The sequence below is a fragment of the Lissotriton helveticus genome, chromosome 3_1, assembly GCF_964261635.1.
Source record: "Lissotriton helveticus chromosome 3_1, aLisHel1.1, whole genome shotgun sequence".
Classification (NCBI taxonomy): Eukaryota; Metazoa; Chordata; class Amphibia; order Caudata; family Salamandridae; genus Lissotriton; species Lissotriton helveticus.
The window spans coordinates 1,833,942,505-1,833,959,259 of NC_136061.1; the positions used below are offsets into that span (position 1 = coordinate 1,833,942,505).

The window sequence follows — 16,755 nt, forward strand, 5'->3', positions numbered from 1 at the left end:
GACGGCTTCAAAATCACCTGGAAGGACCGTGTCAACAAAACTGGAGGAGGAATCGCCATCATCTACAGGAACACCATCAGCGTCACGACCAACGCCGAAGACACACTCACTGCCACCGAACACCTACATTTCCAGATCCACATCGACCCCCAAACCACCCTCAGAGGAACACTCATCTGCAGACCCCTGGGCCCATGGACACAATTCATCGAAACCATCGCCGACTTCATCAGCCCGAACGCCTTAGCTTCACCAGAGTACATCCTCCTAGGGGACCTGAACTTCCACCGGTAGGAAAACAACGACAACAACACCACCACCCTGCTCGACAACTGCTGAGCCGTCCATCCTCGCCGCACTTTCCCGCCGCTGCCTCCCCGCGGCCCCACCCCCACCAAGTCCATTTGCCGCCCCGCTCCCGCCACCCAGCTGCTCCTCCCTCTCGGTTTCCCTCTTATGGAGAATCAAAGGCGCGCCAAAGTCAAGCCCGTCTGCGCCTGTCCGCGCCTGGACCGCGCCCAGCGCCAGAACCCCTGGCCCCAGCCGATGCCAGGGCACCCAACTGAGATACGACACCGCCACCTTCATCGCACTCAACACAGGAAGACCTGCCGCCTGCCACCGAGCCACCCCGAGGCGCACCCACGGACCCTTCACCTGCAAAGCGGGCAAATTCACCTGCCTCCGAACCTGCACCCCGGCCCCCGAACACAGCAACGACAACAACAACCACCTCAAGTGCATCCTCCTCAACACCCGCTCCGTCCACAAACACGCCGTCGAACTCTGGGAACTCCTTGATACAACAGCACCAGACATCGCCTTCCTCACGGAAACCTGGATGATGGCCTCCTCGGTACTCGACATCGCCATAGCCATCCCGGACGGCTACAAAATCACCCAGAAGGACCGCGTCAACAAAACTGGAGGAGGAATCGCCATCATCTACAGGAACACCATCAGCGTCACGACCGACGCCGAAGACACACTCACCCCCGCCGAACACCTACATTTCCAGATCCACACTGACCCCCAAACCACCCTCAGAGGAACACTTATCTACAGACCCCTGGGCCCACGGACACAATTCAGCGTAACCATCGCCGACTTCATCAGCCCGCAGGCCTTAGCCTCACCAGAGTACATCCTCCTAGGGGACCTGAACTTCCACCGGTAGGAAAACAACGACAACAACACCACCACCCTGCTCGACAACCTCGCCAACCTCGGACTCAAGCAACTGGTGTACACGCCCACCCACCTCGCCGGCCACACGCTCAACCCCATCTTCTCCGCCAGCAACCATGTCTCCTTCAGCCACTCCACCGGACTACACTGGACCGACCACAGCTGCATCCACTTCACCTTCAAGAAGACCACCTCCCACCACCAGACGCTACAGATCCCCCGCAGATGCTGGAGCAAAGTCACCACAGACCAATTGACCACATCGCTGAGCCAGAACCCACCTGTCGACACCCCTGACACCAACGACGCAGCACACAATCTCGCACAGTGGATCACCAACTGCGCCGACGACCTTGCTCCACTGAAGAAACCCCCAGGCAAGACTACAAACAGAAAAACCTCATGGTTCACAGACGCACTCAAAATCACAAAGAATGCATGCCGAACCCTCAAAAAAGCTTGACTCCACAAACGGACATCAGAAAACATGACAGCCCTCACGAGCGCCAACCGCGAATACCACCAGATGATCCGCACCACCAAAAGGACATCGTTCAAAGAGCGGCTGGACAACAACACCCACAACAGCAAGGAACTCTTCAGCATCATCAAAGAGCTCTCCAACCCCAGCGCCAGCAACAACGACATCACACCGTCGCAAGACCTCTGCAACTCCCTCGCCACATTCTTCCACTGCAAGAACGCAGATATACACGACAGCTTCGGACCCCAGACTCCGCCTCCAGCCACCAAACCAACGACCCCCACCACCAGCATCAGCGCATGGACCCCCATCAGCACTGAAGACACCACCCGCGTCATGAACACCATCCACTCCGGCTCCCCCTCCGACCAATGCCCTCATCATATCTTCAACAAAGCCGACACCATCATCGCACCCCGCCTCCGGAACGTCATTAACAGCTCCTTCACATCAGCCACCTTCCCTGGAAGCTGGAAACACGCAGAAATCAACGTCCTTCTGAAGAAACCAACAGCGGACCCCAAAGACCTCAAGAACTTCCACCCCATCTCTCTGCTCCCCTTCCCAGCCAAAGTCATCGAGAAGACCGTCAATAAACAACTGACTGCATTCCTCGAAGAAAACAACTCGCTCGACCCATCCCAGTCCGGATTGCGAGCCAACCACAGCACCGAGACCGCCCTCATCGCAGCCACCGATGACATCAGGACCCTGATGGACAACGGAGAGACAGCCACTCTCATCCTCCTGAACCTCTCGGCAGCCTTTGATACCGTCTGCCACCGCACACTAATAACCCACCTTTACAACACTGGGATCTGAGGAAAGGTCCTGGACTGCATCACATCGTTCCTCTCCGACAGAACCCAGAGAGTCCCCTCCCTTCCGCTCCGAGGCCACCAAGATCATCTGCGGCGTACCCCAGGGCTCCTCACTCAGCCCAACCCTCTTCAATATCTACATGAGCCCCCTCACCGCCATCGCACGCAAACACAACATCAACATCATCTCCTACGCTGACGACACCCAACTGATACTCTCCCTCACCAAAGAACCTCTCACCGCCAAAGCCAACTTCAAGACGGAATGAAAGATGTCGCAGAATGGATGAAGCACAGCCGTCTGAAGCTCAACTCGGACAAGACGGAGGTCCTCATCCTGGACAATCCCCATCCGCCTGGGACAACTCCTGGTGACCCACGACACTGGGCACCGCACCGACACCCACGGACCACGCATGCAACCTGGGATTCATCCTGGACTCCTCCCTCATGATGACCAAGCAAGTCAACGCAGTCTCGTCCTCATGTTTCAACACCCTGCGCATGTTCCGAAAGATCTTCCGGTGGATCCCCACCGAATCCAGAAAGACGGTCACCCAGGCCCTCGTCACCAGCCGACTGGACTACGGGATCGCCCTATATGCAGGAACCACAGCCAAACTTCAGAAACGCCTTCAACGCATACAGAACGCCTCCGCACGACTCATCCTCGACACCCCTCGCCACAGCCAGATATCCGCCCACCTGAGAAACCTGCACTGGTTTCCCGTCAGCAAGAGGATCACGTTCAGGCTGCTCACCCACGCACACAAAGCGCTCCACAACATGGACCCCGAATACCTCAACAACCGCCTCTCATTCTACACCCCCACCCGCTAGCTCCGCTCCACCAGCCTCGCCCTCGCCACCGTCCCACGGATTCGCAGAACCACCACCGGAGGAAATCATTCTCCAACCTGGCAGCCAAAACATGGAACTCCCTCCCCGCACACCTACGACTGACCTAGGACCATCTCACCTTCATGAAACACCTCAAGAACTGGTTATTCGAGCAATAGCGGCACCCCCCCTCCCTTCAGCGCCTTGAGACCCTCAGGGGTGAGTAGCGCACTCTACAAATGTATTGATTGATTGATTTAGTACTGCGCCATTGTTGTTTTTATATATGTGTTTGGTGAACACCCACTTTCACATGTTCCGGTCACATGACCCTAAACATGAACAACAGACTTCTTTCCTGATTCAACATTGACATTTATTCAAAACTTTTGTATTCGAAGTACCCATTTGATCAACACATCTACTTTCTCTTTTTTCTGGGAGTATGCCTTTATTTTTTAGGAAAGATGTCTTACATTTCTAAGCAAAAGACAAATATATATATTTATATATATATATAAATTTATCCCCGCGAGGGGAAGAAGCGAGTCGCACACATTGCGTGCTTTTTAAAATCCACTTTATTTCTTTATATGCTCTGTTTCCCTTATGCATTTCAGCCAGTCCATGGCCTTCTTCAGAGGAGGAGCTGCGCATCAAGGAGGCTGTTCTGACATACTCGGACGAGTCCATCGCTCTTGTTATGGTCGTAGTGATTGGCCTCAGGTGGTTTGCCGTGATGGACTCCGATGTTGAGCCTTCTGGTCTTTGTAGTCAGGATACAGCCGCGATTCTTTCCCTGTGGTGGGTGATGCAAATTAGATTCTTTGTTTGTTTTCCCATCCGCGATTCCCTGCAGGCTTTTGGAGTGTGTGCTGGGATTGACTACCAGGGTCCAGTCCCTGGTGGCTGCCGCTGCCCTAATTCCTTTCGGGGTGAAAAAAGAGGGGTCCGAGGCAGGCAGTGATGGCGCTCTGGCGTCTTGGTGCGTTGTTCTGTGGCGGGACCATGCCACTTTAGTATTACGAAATTTATCCCCGCAAAGGGAAGAAGCGAGTCGCACACATCGCGTGATTTTTAAAATCCAATTTATTTCTTTATATGCTCCGTTTCCCTTATGCATTTCAGCCAGTCCATGGCCTTCTTCAGAGGAGGAGCTGCGCATCAAGGAAGCTGTTCTGACAAACTCGGACCAGTCCATCGCTCTTGTTATGCTCGTAGTGATTGGCCTCAGGTGGTTTGCCGTGATGGACTCCGATGTTGAGCCTTCTGGTCTTTGTAGTCAGGATACAGCCGCGATTCTTTCCCTCTGATGGGTGATGCAAATTTGATTCCTTGTTTGTTTTCCCATCCGCGATTCCCTGCAGGCTTTTGGAGTGCGTGCTGGGATTGACTACCAGGGTCCAGTCCCTAGTGGCTGCCGCTGCCCTAATTCCTTTCAGGGCGAAAAAAGAGGGGTCCGAGGCGGGCAGTGATGGCACTCTGGCATCTTGGTGCGTTGTTCTGTGGCGGGACCATGCCACTTTAGTATTACGAAATTTATCCCCGCGAGGGGAAGAAGCGAGTCGCACACATCGCGTGGTTTTTAAAATCCAATTTATTTCTTTATATGCTCCGTTTCCCTTATGCATTTCAGCCAGTCCATGGCCTTCTTCAGAGGAGGAGCTGCGCATCAAGGAAGCTGTTCTGACATACTTGGACCAGTCCATCGCTCTTGTTATGCTCGTAGTGATTGGCCTCAGGTGGTTTGCCGTGATGGACTCCGATGTTGAGCCTTCTGGTCTTTGTAGTCAGGATACAGCCGCGATTCTTTCCCTCTGGTGGGTGATGCAAATTAAATTCTTTGTTTGTTTTCCCATCCGTGATTCCCTGCAGGCTTTTGGAGTGCGTGCTGCGATTGACTACCAGGGTCCAGTCCCTGGTGGCTGCCGCTGCCCTAATTCCTTTCGGGGCAAAAAAAGAGGGGTCCGAGGCGGGCAGTGATGGCGCTCTGGCGTCTTGGTGCGTTGTTCTGTGGCGGGACCATGCCACTTCAGTATTATGAAATTTATACCCGCGAGGGGAAGAAGCGAGTCGCACACATCGCGTGGTTTTTAAAATCCAATTTATTTCTTTATATGCTCCGTTTCCCTTATGCATTTCAGCCAGTCCATGGCCTTCTTCAGAGGAGGAGCTGCGCATCAAAGAAGCTGTTCTGACATACTCGGACCAGTCCATCGCTCTTGTTATGCTCGTAGTGATTGGCCTCAGGTGGTTTGCCGTGATGGACTCCGATGTTGAGTCGTATATATATACCTCCTCAAGCATTTCATACTGGACATGTCTACTGTAACACTGCATCTTCTATGTCCACACTAGACCTGATTTTTTGAAGAAACACCACACTCAGCTCTCCCGCCCTCTTCAATTTGATTGATGCCACTTTTTCGTTACTTTCACAAGCCTGCCCTTAATATGCACACTCTCCATGGTATACCGGAGATGAAAATGGTATAATCTAGAGGCCTCAAGCCCAATACCAGTAGGCATTGACAACACAAGGTTTCTTGCTTGATTATGGTAAGTCATACAAAGAAACATAAGCATACCTATGCACAAACTATTTGTGGTGTGGCCATGCAACCACTTTCTTTCTGTGTCTCCTATATCTGTGCTCTGTTTCCTAATGAGAAATCTACCAACGATGCTAATTACTTTCTCCCTATCTTGTCTTTTATCAGCTCTGTATGTATGACACCTGCTCCTGCAAGAACTCTGACGTTTGCTTGTGTGCGACAATCGAGGCTTATGTCCGGAAGTGTGCCATCAAGGAGATCTATTTGAAAAATTGGAGGACTGTCATCTGCAGTAAGTACAGGAACAGAAACAGAGGTTTCTACTGGTAGTATTTAGAGCCACTGATCAAAATATTGTTTTCTTACTTAGTCCCTATTATGGGCCTAGTCTGGTGTACATAGAGGCAGATCGTTAACTGTGGGTGCCAATGTCTCACCAATTTGATGCGACCTGCCTGGAATTATATTATGCGACTTATGTACTACTAGGTCATATCACAATATTTCTGTTTGGATAGGGTGTCACATCTATCCATTATTAAGAAAACATCCACATATCAAAGAGATTCAGTAGTAAAATTGACAGCTATTCTGGAGACATGTTACATGTCCCAGTAATAATCTGCAATGATTCCACTGGAAGAAAACTCTTGCAGAAATACTGAGAGACTCATGGCTTTGGATAGTTATTACCCAAATTACCGAATCTAGATCTAAATGCTAAAAGTTCTGTAACTAAATGTTTTAGCATTGCAGCTTTTACTTCTGTATTTAATGTACAAGTTCATTATCTGAGCATAGAAGTGCCAAAATTGCATACATTTTTCCATGATTTACAAGCTCTTCTGCTTTCCTCAAACTGCTCAATCTTCCACAACTATTAACTCTACAACTTACAGTGCCTATGTGTATTTACACATATGAATCGAATTTCCCTTGTAAGAAAGCATCAAAGCTCCAACATCTCCTTCATACAGAGCCTTCTTAAAAAGGCAGTACAACAAACATCCCATCCGAGTTATCAAATCTTGCAGTGACATTTCTAATGCTGAAGTACACTTTCAGAGACATAGATATTTAGAGAGCACAGTTTCTGAGCTTCACAGAGAGGAGTAGAGTTATATTGGCAGCTGAACGAAGGTCAGGGAAATGTTTATTGCCATTCCCATGTTGCACCAGGTAAGCAAGTCTGACCATCTCCAAGGAATTATTTAGGGAGGAAGGTGTCTTCAAACTTAAACACATGTATTAAATGTTGGAGCAAATGGATTTATTTTACAGTACTTTTCCAACTCTTTTGACTGAAAAACCATAGATTTGATAGAAACTTATAAAAAGAATCTCAAAATATATTCCAAATGTTTAAGTTTTAGGATAATTCCAAGGAGCATTATTTCCCTCCTGGAGCAAATCGTGTATGTGCAAATAAGAAGAGTGCATTTATGCTGCCTCAAGTAGCTGCTGACCTCTCAACCTACACAGCCAACTAGGTTTTTCATATTGACCCCTGTAGCAAGTCTTGGTCCAAAATCTGCATTTTTATTTAGTTTATCCGTTTATAAACTCCATAATTGTGGATTTCGATTCCCTCTGGAGATTTCTTTTGCGCTATTTTGCACTGCATAAGCAGGCACCCGAGCCTCCACTAGGTATTTTGTAATGCAATGTAATTATTGTGTTTTGAATAATTTTCACCATTATGTAGATGTAAAGGCTCTAACTACATTATGGAGATTCATTTTTTGTTTCTAAAACTTGCTTAAATTCATTAAATGTGGTACATTTCAACACAATCATTATCATTTCCAGTTCTAAACTAGCCCATTTTACATATTGGCAGTTGTTTGAGATGAGGTAGTAATGACTACTTGGTTTTAGTTCCTCTTGTGACGATCTGAAAGATAAATAAACAGATCGAGATCTTTCACAAAATAAGCCAATAAATATAACGTTTCCATGATGTCATCTATAAACTTTACTGGCTGATAAAATGAATCCTACAAGTTATATTGTCACTCAGTACTACCAATGCAATCACAACTTTCTTTTTTAAAGTACTTTTGAATCTTGATGTTAGTGTATGAGATAGACAGACATAAAGCGGTGTTTAATGAACATCTTTATTGTGGAAAATACAAATATTAACACCGAGATAAAATCATAAGGCAAAAAGAAAAATCTCTTAACAGTCCTAAAACGAGGTTCAGAAAGTACTACATTTGATTGCTATAAATCTAAAATATATATTGCCTATGAGCTAAACAAGTAAGGGGAGTACAAGAAACATAGACCATGGGCACAAAACAGAGGAGGAACACAAGTATAAGAAATTGCAATTAAATACCAATAGGAAGACAGCAGCAACAACTTGAAAAGATCCAACCAATAGACATTCCCTCCTGGAAAAAGTGCACAACTAGTCATATAATTCAAGGAAACAACAACACATGCATACCCAATATTCCAAGATGTCAGAGTTGAGGAGTAAAGATATCCTCGTCACCCAGTTATCATTTCAAAGATTGTATGACCATTTTTTTGAGCAGTATAGATTGTGACTCCATAAGGCTTTGAGAAGCTATGGTTGCTGATATTCAGTTAAAGATTTTAATTAACGAAGGGAAGCGGGGTGAAGTCTCTGTAACGCACACTGACCTTACAACTGTCACTGCAGGCAGTCAAACAGTGGGAGAGATTAAGATTATATCCTGGAACGTAGCGGGTTTAGCCTCAAAAATTAAAAATCACAATTGGCTAAACTACATAAAGAAACATCAAATAATCCTACTACAAGAAACATGGCAAGAAACATGGCGGCACACAGTAATTCCCATGCAATAGAAGGATACAAAATGTTCTCTGTCCCAGCACGTAAGTCAGCGCCAGGGAGGGCAAAGGGGGGTCTGACAATTTATGTCAATCTTATACTTTCAGGAAGATGGAGTGAACTAAGCTGGACCACGGACCGCATACTGGGACTTACGTATCGTAATAAGGGTTTTAACTTAACAATTGTGAATTTCAATAATGCCATTATTCTAGGACAACCTCTCCAATGTCCAAATGAATTAGGGGCTCGGTTGGCAGGGTTGGAGGAGCAAGGGGCATTGTGTTCCCAGCTAGTTTTAGCAGGGGACTTCATCCTTGCCCCTTCTAATGACTGAACGAAGGGAACTGGTCGGCCTGCCCGATTGTAGAGGGGTGGCACCTGAACCACACAAGGGAAGGAGGAGCGCTGAATAAGATCTTGGGCAGTTACGCACTTACCCACACTATGGATTTGATTGCTGGGGAGGGTAATAGCATGGTCACCCCAACTTTCAAAGGCAGAGCGAAGGGCTCCATATTTCATTTTATTTTTGTTACATCCTTGTTAAAGAGTCAGGATATAAGGTTTAAGATATAGGTCAGCATTTTTAGCTACCATAATCCGCTTCTCCTGTGCATTAGAGATCCAAATTCGGTACTTCTATCTCACCGAAGGGAGGCCGGAGGTCTAATTAAAGCCACAGACCAAGGCAGTAGACTAAGGTGGGCCAACACGGATAGTGAAGCACTTTATAGAACCTTACTGAGTCCAATGTTTGGAAGTGTCTGGACCTGAAGGTTGAGGGGGCAGATCTGATCAGGGCATTTGAGGGCGCGGCCAAACAAATTGATGGCTAACTTAGGGGCAGGAAGACCAATAAGGAACATAGTGCACCTAGGTGGTTTGATCATGACTGTACACTCGCCTTGAGGGATTTGAAATCGGCACTGGAATGTATACCTAGGGGCAGAGGGAAGGTATCAAGCTGTAGGGCTAGGTACAATAAAACATTAAAATCCCGTAGAATTGTATTGCAGAACCAGGCATTGGAAAACTTGAGAGAAGCGGCCGAGACAAAGGGCTCGACTGCTTTCTGGAGAGTCGTTAATGAACCATGCTTTCAGGATTCAAACAAACCTAAGCTGGCCTGCCATATTCTCCCAGAAACCTGGCTTGAGCATTATAAGGGCCTTTACAACTTTGGTAATATTGATGATTTGGTTACAGTAGAACGGTAAAGTGTGAATCCACCTCAGATTACTTTTTCCTTAGGAGAAATAAAGGCTTGGATTAAAGGGGCTAACCCGTAATAAGGCCCCAGGACCCGATGGGATCCCCCCCGCTCGATCTTTTTTCAAGCCAGAAAGAACTCTGGGCGCCCATACTCACCAGAGTAATAAATACTGCAGTGCAATCAACGATGCCAATATCCTGGTCTACGGCCACAATAGTTCCCATATTTAAAAAGGGAACAAAGACAGCCCTCATTGCTATAGGCCCATTTCGTTAATTGATGTCACCATGCTAGTCCTAGGTAGGGCCATCCTTAACCGACTGATTGATTGGGCAGAGGAACATGAGATCATTACGGATACCCAGCACGGGTTTAGGTATGGCCGCTTCACCACATATCAATGCCTTAATTTATATCTCCTGGCAGCCAAGTACACCATAGCCAGTGAGGGGACGGTGTACTTGGCTTTCATGGACCTCACCGTGGCATTTGACCGAGTAAATCGGAAGAAATTGTGGGGAATACTGGGGGCCTTGGGAGTCGATCCTGGACTGGTAAATATATTACGGGCACTGCATCAGAATACTTCTGCTCAGGTGAGATATGATGAGGAGGGAAATGTCACAGACCACTTCCCATGTTCAAGGGGAGTGAGGCTGGGGCGCATTTTGGCCCCCTTCCTTTTTACCTTATACATTAATGGCTTGACCCATGTGTTGGTAGCTCTAGGGGTGGACTGCCCGCAGATAGGTAGGAGAGGGATACCTGTGTTACTGTAGGCAGACGACGCGGTACTCTTGGCCAGTACTCCGCGTAGACTGCAGCGCCTCATAGATGGCTTTGTCCATTTTATGGATAGCTTAGATTTGTCACCTAACTTCACCAAATCTAATGTTATGGAGGTAGGGAAAGGACCATCCAGTAAAACCAAGTATACAATAGGCACACAGGGATTTGAAAAGTCATTTTCATATCTGGGGATCCTATTTGACAGTCGCCTTAGTTTCAAAGCCCTTGTGGAGGAGAAATGCAATAAGCTAATTAACTCAACAGGGGCATCCATGAACTTCGCAAAGAGGCTAGGCCGATGGTCCCCGGAGCAAATTCTGAATCTCTACAGTTCTGTAAGTTGTGCCAAAGTTTCATATGGGAGTGAGGTTTGGGGCTTTGTAGACCTGCATAAGTTACAAATAGAAGAAAACAAATATTTGAGGTGGGTACTGAAAGTTTCACAAAGAATTTCCTCCTATGTGGTTCACGAGGAACTGGGTATAGCCCATCTGTGCGACAAGCTGCAATGGAAGCCCCTCGCATGCTGGATTAAAGTATGGACAAATCCAGAGGCGGGGTTAAGTCAACAAATAGCACTAGACTGCATGACACGGGCACAGGGTCATAGTATTCCATGGCTCCGATATATTAAGGAAAACCTTCTAGCCATGTGTTGTGCAGGATATTATACCCACCCGACAAAATTGCTAGCTAAGCATAAGGGTCGTATTAAGTCAGAATTTTTAAACAGAGCCACATCAAATAGGGAAGCAAGAGAGTTGACTAAGCCATCAGTAAGAACTCACCAGCTCACAAAGTCGTGCCTAAGCCTGGAACCTTATCTGTGTCTTATCTACAATCCTCAAGACAGATTCCTGATGACCCGTTTCAGGCTAAATTTGTTACATCACACTTTGGCTGTCCCAGCAGTGTATACAAAGCATTTGGAGAGTAAGGGCCCCTGTGGCTGCGACCAACAGTCTCCACAGGATACGCTTCATTTGGTCCTACTATGCCCATTTTATGCTTACCCTAGGCGATTATTTTTAAAAGGTATTTTAAAGAAAGCCAAGTCTAAAGAAGCAAAGGTGGCCCTACTGTTTTTGAAACTATCAGTAGAACCTTTAACGCTGTTCTTTACAGTAAACTTCTTAAGATTAGCGATGAAATTCAGAACCAGTAGAGGGGTGGAATAATGGTTGTGAATTTTTAATATCTGCTATTGACTGCATTATATTATGGATTAAATATTTGTATTCTGACACTTCTTGGCCATTTTTATAGGATGATCCTTGTGTTGAATCAATTTTATTTTATGTATTGCTGTTAAATAGAATCTTAGCATGGTTTTAAAAAAACGTAGGAGATACTGCTTTTTTACATTGTACTTTTATGGTATTGTTTTATGACGAATAAAGTATATATTGAATTGATTTTAATTAGAAGTTGTAAGATACAATTGAGGATTGCAGGAACATTTTTATTTATGAAATCAAGGAAAGAAACCAATGTAGCAGATGCAATCTACTGGCAAACCTAGGTGTACTGCTACTCCCTGTAGGCACCAATGTCACCCACCTACATGGTAATCAAAACAAATACATGGTCATTGCCTGGCAATCTCATCATCTAAGTTTGGTGCTGGGCGGACCAGCCTTTCAATGATTATGTACTGGCTGGCCCAAGTGACATCCTGCATCTTTGTCATGTTTGGTGATATTTACAAATCTCGTTTTAAATCTTCCATTCTCACATCCATTTGGGTCATTTTTCGGGCCACATCTTATTTTAGGGTCACCCTTCTTGTGGTTCTCCATGTGCTGCCCCATTGGCTAACCTAACTTCCTTGGTTTTGTGCACTCATAACACAACGGGCCCACATTTAGTGACAGGAGCTCATGTGAAACTATGCAAAAGAAAGCATTGATTAACTTTAATTTTAAAGGCCCAACTGAGCACTGCTAAACTGAATAGCACCACACAAGCGCCTGCACTAACGTTAGTAAATCAGGGCTTAAATGATGGTGCAACTGTGAAAAACGGTAACTCAGAGATGGCCCCTCATGATAAAATTATTTATAATCATTCTGAAAAACAATATCACAGCCTTTAACACATGTATCCAGCACATTCAAGGGGTATCCATCTTACCCTACCTGATCTGCTTAGAATGGTGTGGACTATCCACAGATTTCCTCAGACACGTCATAAGGGTCAGCCCAAACCTTCCTAAAAAATCCTCCTTTAGGAGCGTGGCCAAGATGGCGGCTCGGTAGGCAGCGATTCTGTGTCCCTCTGGCACCACCACTTCACAGCTTTTAATTTGCACCTCTCTCCCATGGCCCTGACCAGCTTCAGGGGTCTGGTCTGCATCTGGGGCACGCCAAGCATCTATAACGAATATCGTGGCGGCGAGGTCTGCTGCACAGTGGCTTACCTGGAGGTCGGACTATAGACGGAGAGTGAGGTATTGAAATTCTGAACCTTGTTATAAAAGTCGTCGTATCATGACGATTTTGGTATCAGCAGACCGAAAATGGCGAGTGCAAGATGTGTGAGTATTTTCGTCCTATTCGAGTGACGAGATCACCATGAAATCAGGGAGTCCGTTCTGAACCCTCGGGTTCCATCTTGCGTAGAGCAGCCATTTTGTGGTTGCCCTCACATAGGCCGGTGACAGTGGTCGAACGAGTCTCCAAAAACACGTACACTTTAGCTGTCTTCTGAATGACCTGAGCGAGCGACCCTCTTGCCTGAAGCCAAACTTGTTAAACCAGTCCCTTTCCCGGTAGCTGATCAAGATTACGGATCGAGACACGAAACACCATCAAACCTTTTATTGCGCACAACTATGTTATACCTTGCTCACACCTGTCTCTACTCTTTTCTTTATGATCCGTTTACGATGGGGATGTGCCAGTTTTTATGGTGGGTTAGATCGACCTGTCTGATCAAGAATGTTGGGTTTGACCAATAATTGATTGTGGGCTGGACAAACTGAAAAATGGGCTTGTCATCATGATGATCCTGCCTTTTCTTTCTGTGAAAACATGTGAGTGGTCAACTGTAAATTAGAGATATTTGCCTGAAGCATAATATTTGGTATAAAAAGGGATGACTGGTTTTTGTAAGCGAGCAGTCTCCTGAGAACATACACCGTGTTGTACTTCTTCTAGAATCTCTGTTACAGGCAGCAGCTAATAAAATTGATCTTTGACGTCACCAAGAATCACTCGTGTCTCTGTACTCTAAGACAGGTGGACCCGGAGACTAGGGCGTTTCCCCTGGCGCCGCTGGGTTTTAAATAACCCGGTTCTTCATTTGGCGCCCAACGCGGGCGACATCAGCGGTACCGGTCCAAGCCTGAGGTTCGTGAGGAGCTTCGTGTGAAAATTCTGGAGGAAGGCCAACCACTTCATCGACCCCTGTATGTCGTGGTGGTCCGAAAGTCTTTGCTGCGAGGTTCCCCGCTTTCCAACGGCTACGAAGGACTGCTGCCCTGACTTTCGCCCTGTCTGGGAGCCTTCGATGATTTGTAAAGCGAGACGATAGACGGGTCTCCTGGTGCCAACATCGAAACCTCAGTTAAGTATGAGTGGAGCATCTCCCAGTCCTTAGTTTTTGGGTATCCCCTTGGGATCTTTGATTTGGGACTTGCAAGTACCAAAGCCGAGGGACTTGTGTATTCACGAGACTATCGTATTCGATATTCCCTTGAAGTTTGAAGCTAGACTAGTGGGCGAAGATGCCTGGTCTTAGCAGACTTGGAAAAATATTTTGTTGTGGTCGAAATAGGGATTCCCGATTGGAGGACTCGTGTCCGGTTCCTCCGATTGGAACTCCAACCTATGAGCTCTATGTGAAACATGGCGTGGGCCCCATCACATATAACGAAGTATGGGTTCATTACACGAAAAAGGACGGTGTCCTACAATGGCCCCAATATGGTAGTTTTGACACGGAAATTTTAGACAATCTAGAGGTTAGACTTTTTAAGAAGAAAGCCCGGTCGGCGATGTTTGACTCTTTCCGCCTATGGCGAAGAGAAGCCAAACAGAAAGAAATTAAATTAGCAAAGAAAAATAAAAGAGAAAGGGGTATCTCGATAATGCAAGCTGCAATGCAGTATAAAGATAACGAAGAAGAACAAGCGAGTGAGCAGTTGCGCAGGCAACGTAAAATGGCAATCGATAAATGCTATCCAGTTTTGCCGCTTCTGCAGCAAGATGCAGCGAAGGAGCTTGAGAAAGACCCTTTAATGTCACGTTTGCTGAGCTCGCCACCCCCTTATGCGCAGAGTGCTACAGCACCTCCGCAACCTTTAGTTGCGCAGCAACCTCTGGCTACTTTGCCTCTTGCTATTGCACAGCCGCCAGCTCCTCTTCAGTTGGCTCCTACTCCTCTGGTGCAGCCTCCTCAAGGGCCGCCGACTTTGCTACCTGTTCCGTCTTTAATTCCTACGACTCTTCCGCCTGTTCTTACTGCCTCTTCTACTACTGCTCCAACATTAGCTCTTACTCAGTCCGCTCTATCTCCTGTTCTGTCGACTTCTCCTTCTGTCCGACAGAGAATGACGGACACTGTTACTAGTCTCTTTTCTCCTTCCTTTGGGTCATTGAGCACGACCCCCAATTCAGAGCGTAAACAGTTGCGTAGCCAACTGCCTGATTCTAGAGAGAAGGGAGTATTGGATCATTTGACGCGTAAATGGGTTACTGACCCTACAAGATATGAGTTAGAGTCTGTTATGGATGTCTTCCGCCAATGGGAAGCACCGAAGCAGAGGTATGTTTTTGACAGAATGTGTGATTTTCTTTATGAAGAATTGGAAGATGGTGATCTGGGACAAACTCCGCCTGAGTTGTGCCGTGTACGGTTCGAGTTTGCAAAAGGCACGATTGTGGGTCCCGACGTTGAAAGATTCGTCACACCGATCATGCGCAAGAGTTAGGCGATACCTGTGTTAATATTGCTGCTGCAGATGGCCGACAAGTTGGTGGTGCTAAACCTGAGCCTTTAGTAGCAGAACTCCCTGGTAAGATTGTTACTTATATGAAGACTTTAATGCCGGCTATGCGAGTAAACTGGGATAAATTGTCTGCTTGTAAGCAGAAGAAGGACGAAAGCGTGTCTGATTTCTTTACCAGGTTTGAAGAAACATTTATTGACCACAGTGGTCAAGACATGAGTACTGAAGGTGGTCAACGGTTGTTTGTTGATAAGTTCGTGCATAATTTGCTTCCCGAGTTATGTACCAAGTGGAAGGATTCCGAGAGTTTGTGGGCTGTTTCCTCATCAGCACAGATATTGGCTACTGCACAATACTATGACCATAGGGATAAGGATGAGAAGGATAGGGCAGACAAAAAGACTAAATAGCTAAAGATGAAGGTTCTTTTACAGCAAGCGTACCCGCCTCGTAATAACCAACGTGATTATCAGCAACCTCAGCAGTTTCAGCTAAACTCGCAAAGGTTCGAGCCTCTCCAACAACATTTTCCTGTAGGCCCTAATCAGTGTGCATATTGCAAAGAAGAGGGTCATTTTAAGAGTAGTTGCCCTGTTTTGTCGCAGCGTATGAATGGAGTTACTAGTGTAAGAGGTCGGAATGTTCCACAAGCTCCTAGAGGTAGAGGACGTGGAGGGTTCCCTCAGAACGCACGTCCCTTTCCTCCACAAAATTCAATGAATAGTTTTGATCAGCAGAATCACACGTCTGGTAGGACGACTCAGTACTATGCTGACGACTACTATGTTGAAAGGGGGAATATGGAAGGTAATGATTGCTAGGACAGCCATAGACAAAGAGAGGGAGTCGTTTCAGTTCCAGTAGATCAGAGTGGACCTTATGTTGAGGTGATTACATCAGGTGTGTCAGAGCCTTGTTGGATACTAGTGCTACAAAGAGTTCTATTATGCACTCTAAACTCCCTGGCGCACCTTTGTCTGGCGAGACGAATGTTTCAGTAGGTTTTTCTGGCGCCCCGGTTAGGAACCCGATTTCTAGTCCTATATCTCTTTCTGTTGGACCTTGTGAATTCGAAGCACCCCTT

General features: G+C 46.6%; 1 protein-coding gene across 1 annotated transcript in view; it reads left to right on the top strand.

The window, feature by feature from the left end:
• Positions 1 to 6,057: 6,057 nt before the first annotated feature.
• LOC144823879 (mucin-5B-like) overlaps positions 6,058 to 16,755 on the top strand; it is a 737,446-nt gene continuing 726,748 nt past the window's right edge. The window contains exon 1 of the mRNA XM_078682767.1: positions 6,058 to 6,180. Coding sequence (XP_078538893.1) covers positions 6,060 to 6,180 — 121 coding nt within the window. The 5' untranslated portion in view covers positions 6,058 to 6,059. The remainder of the gene's footprint in view (positions 6,181 to 16,755) is intronic.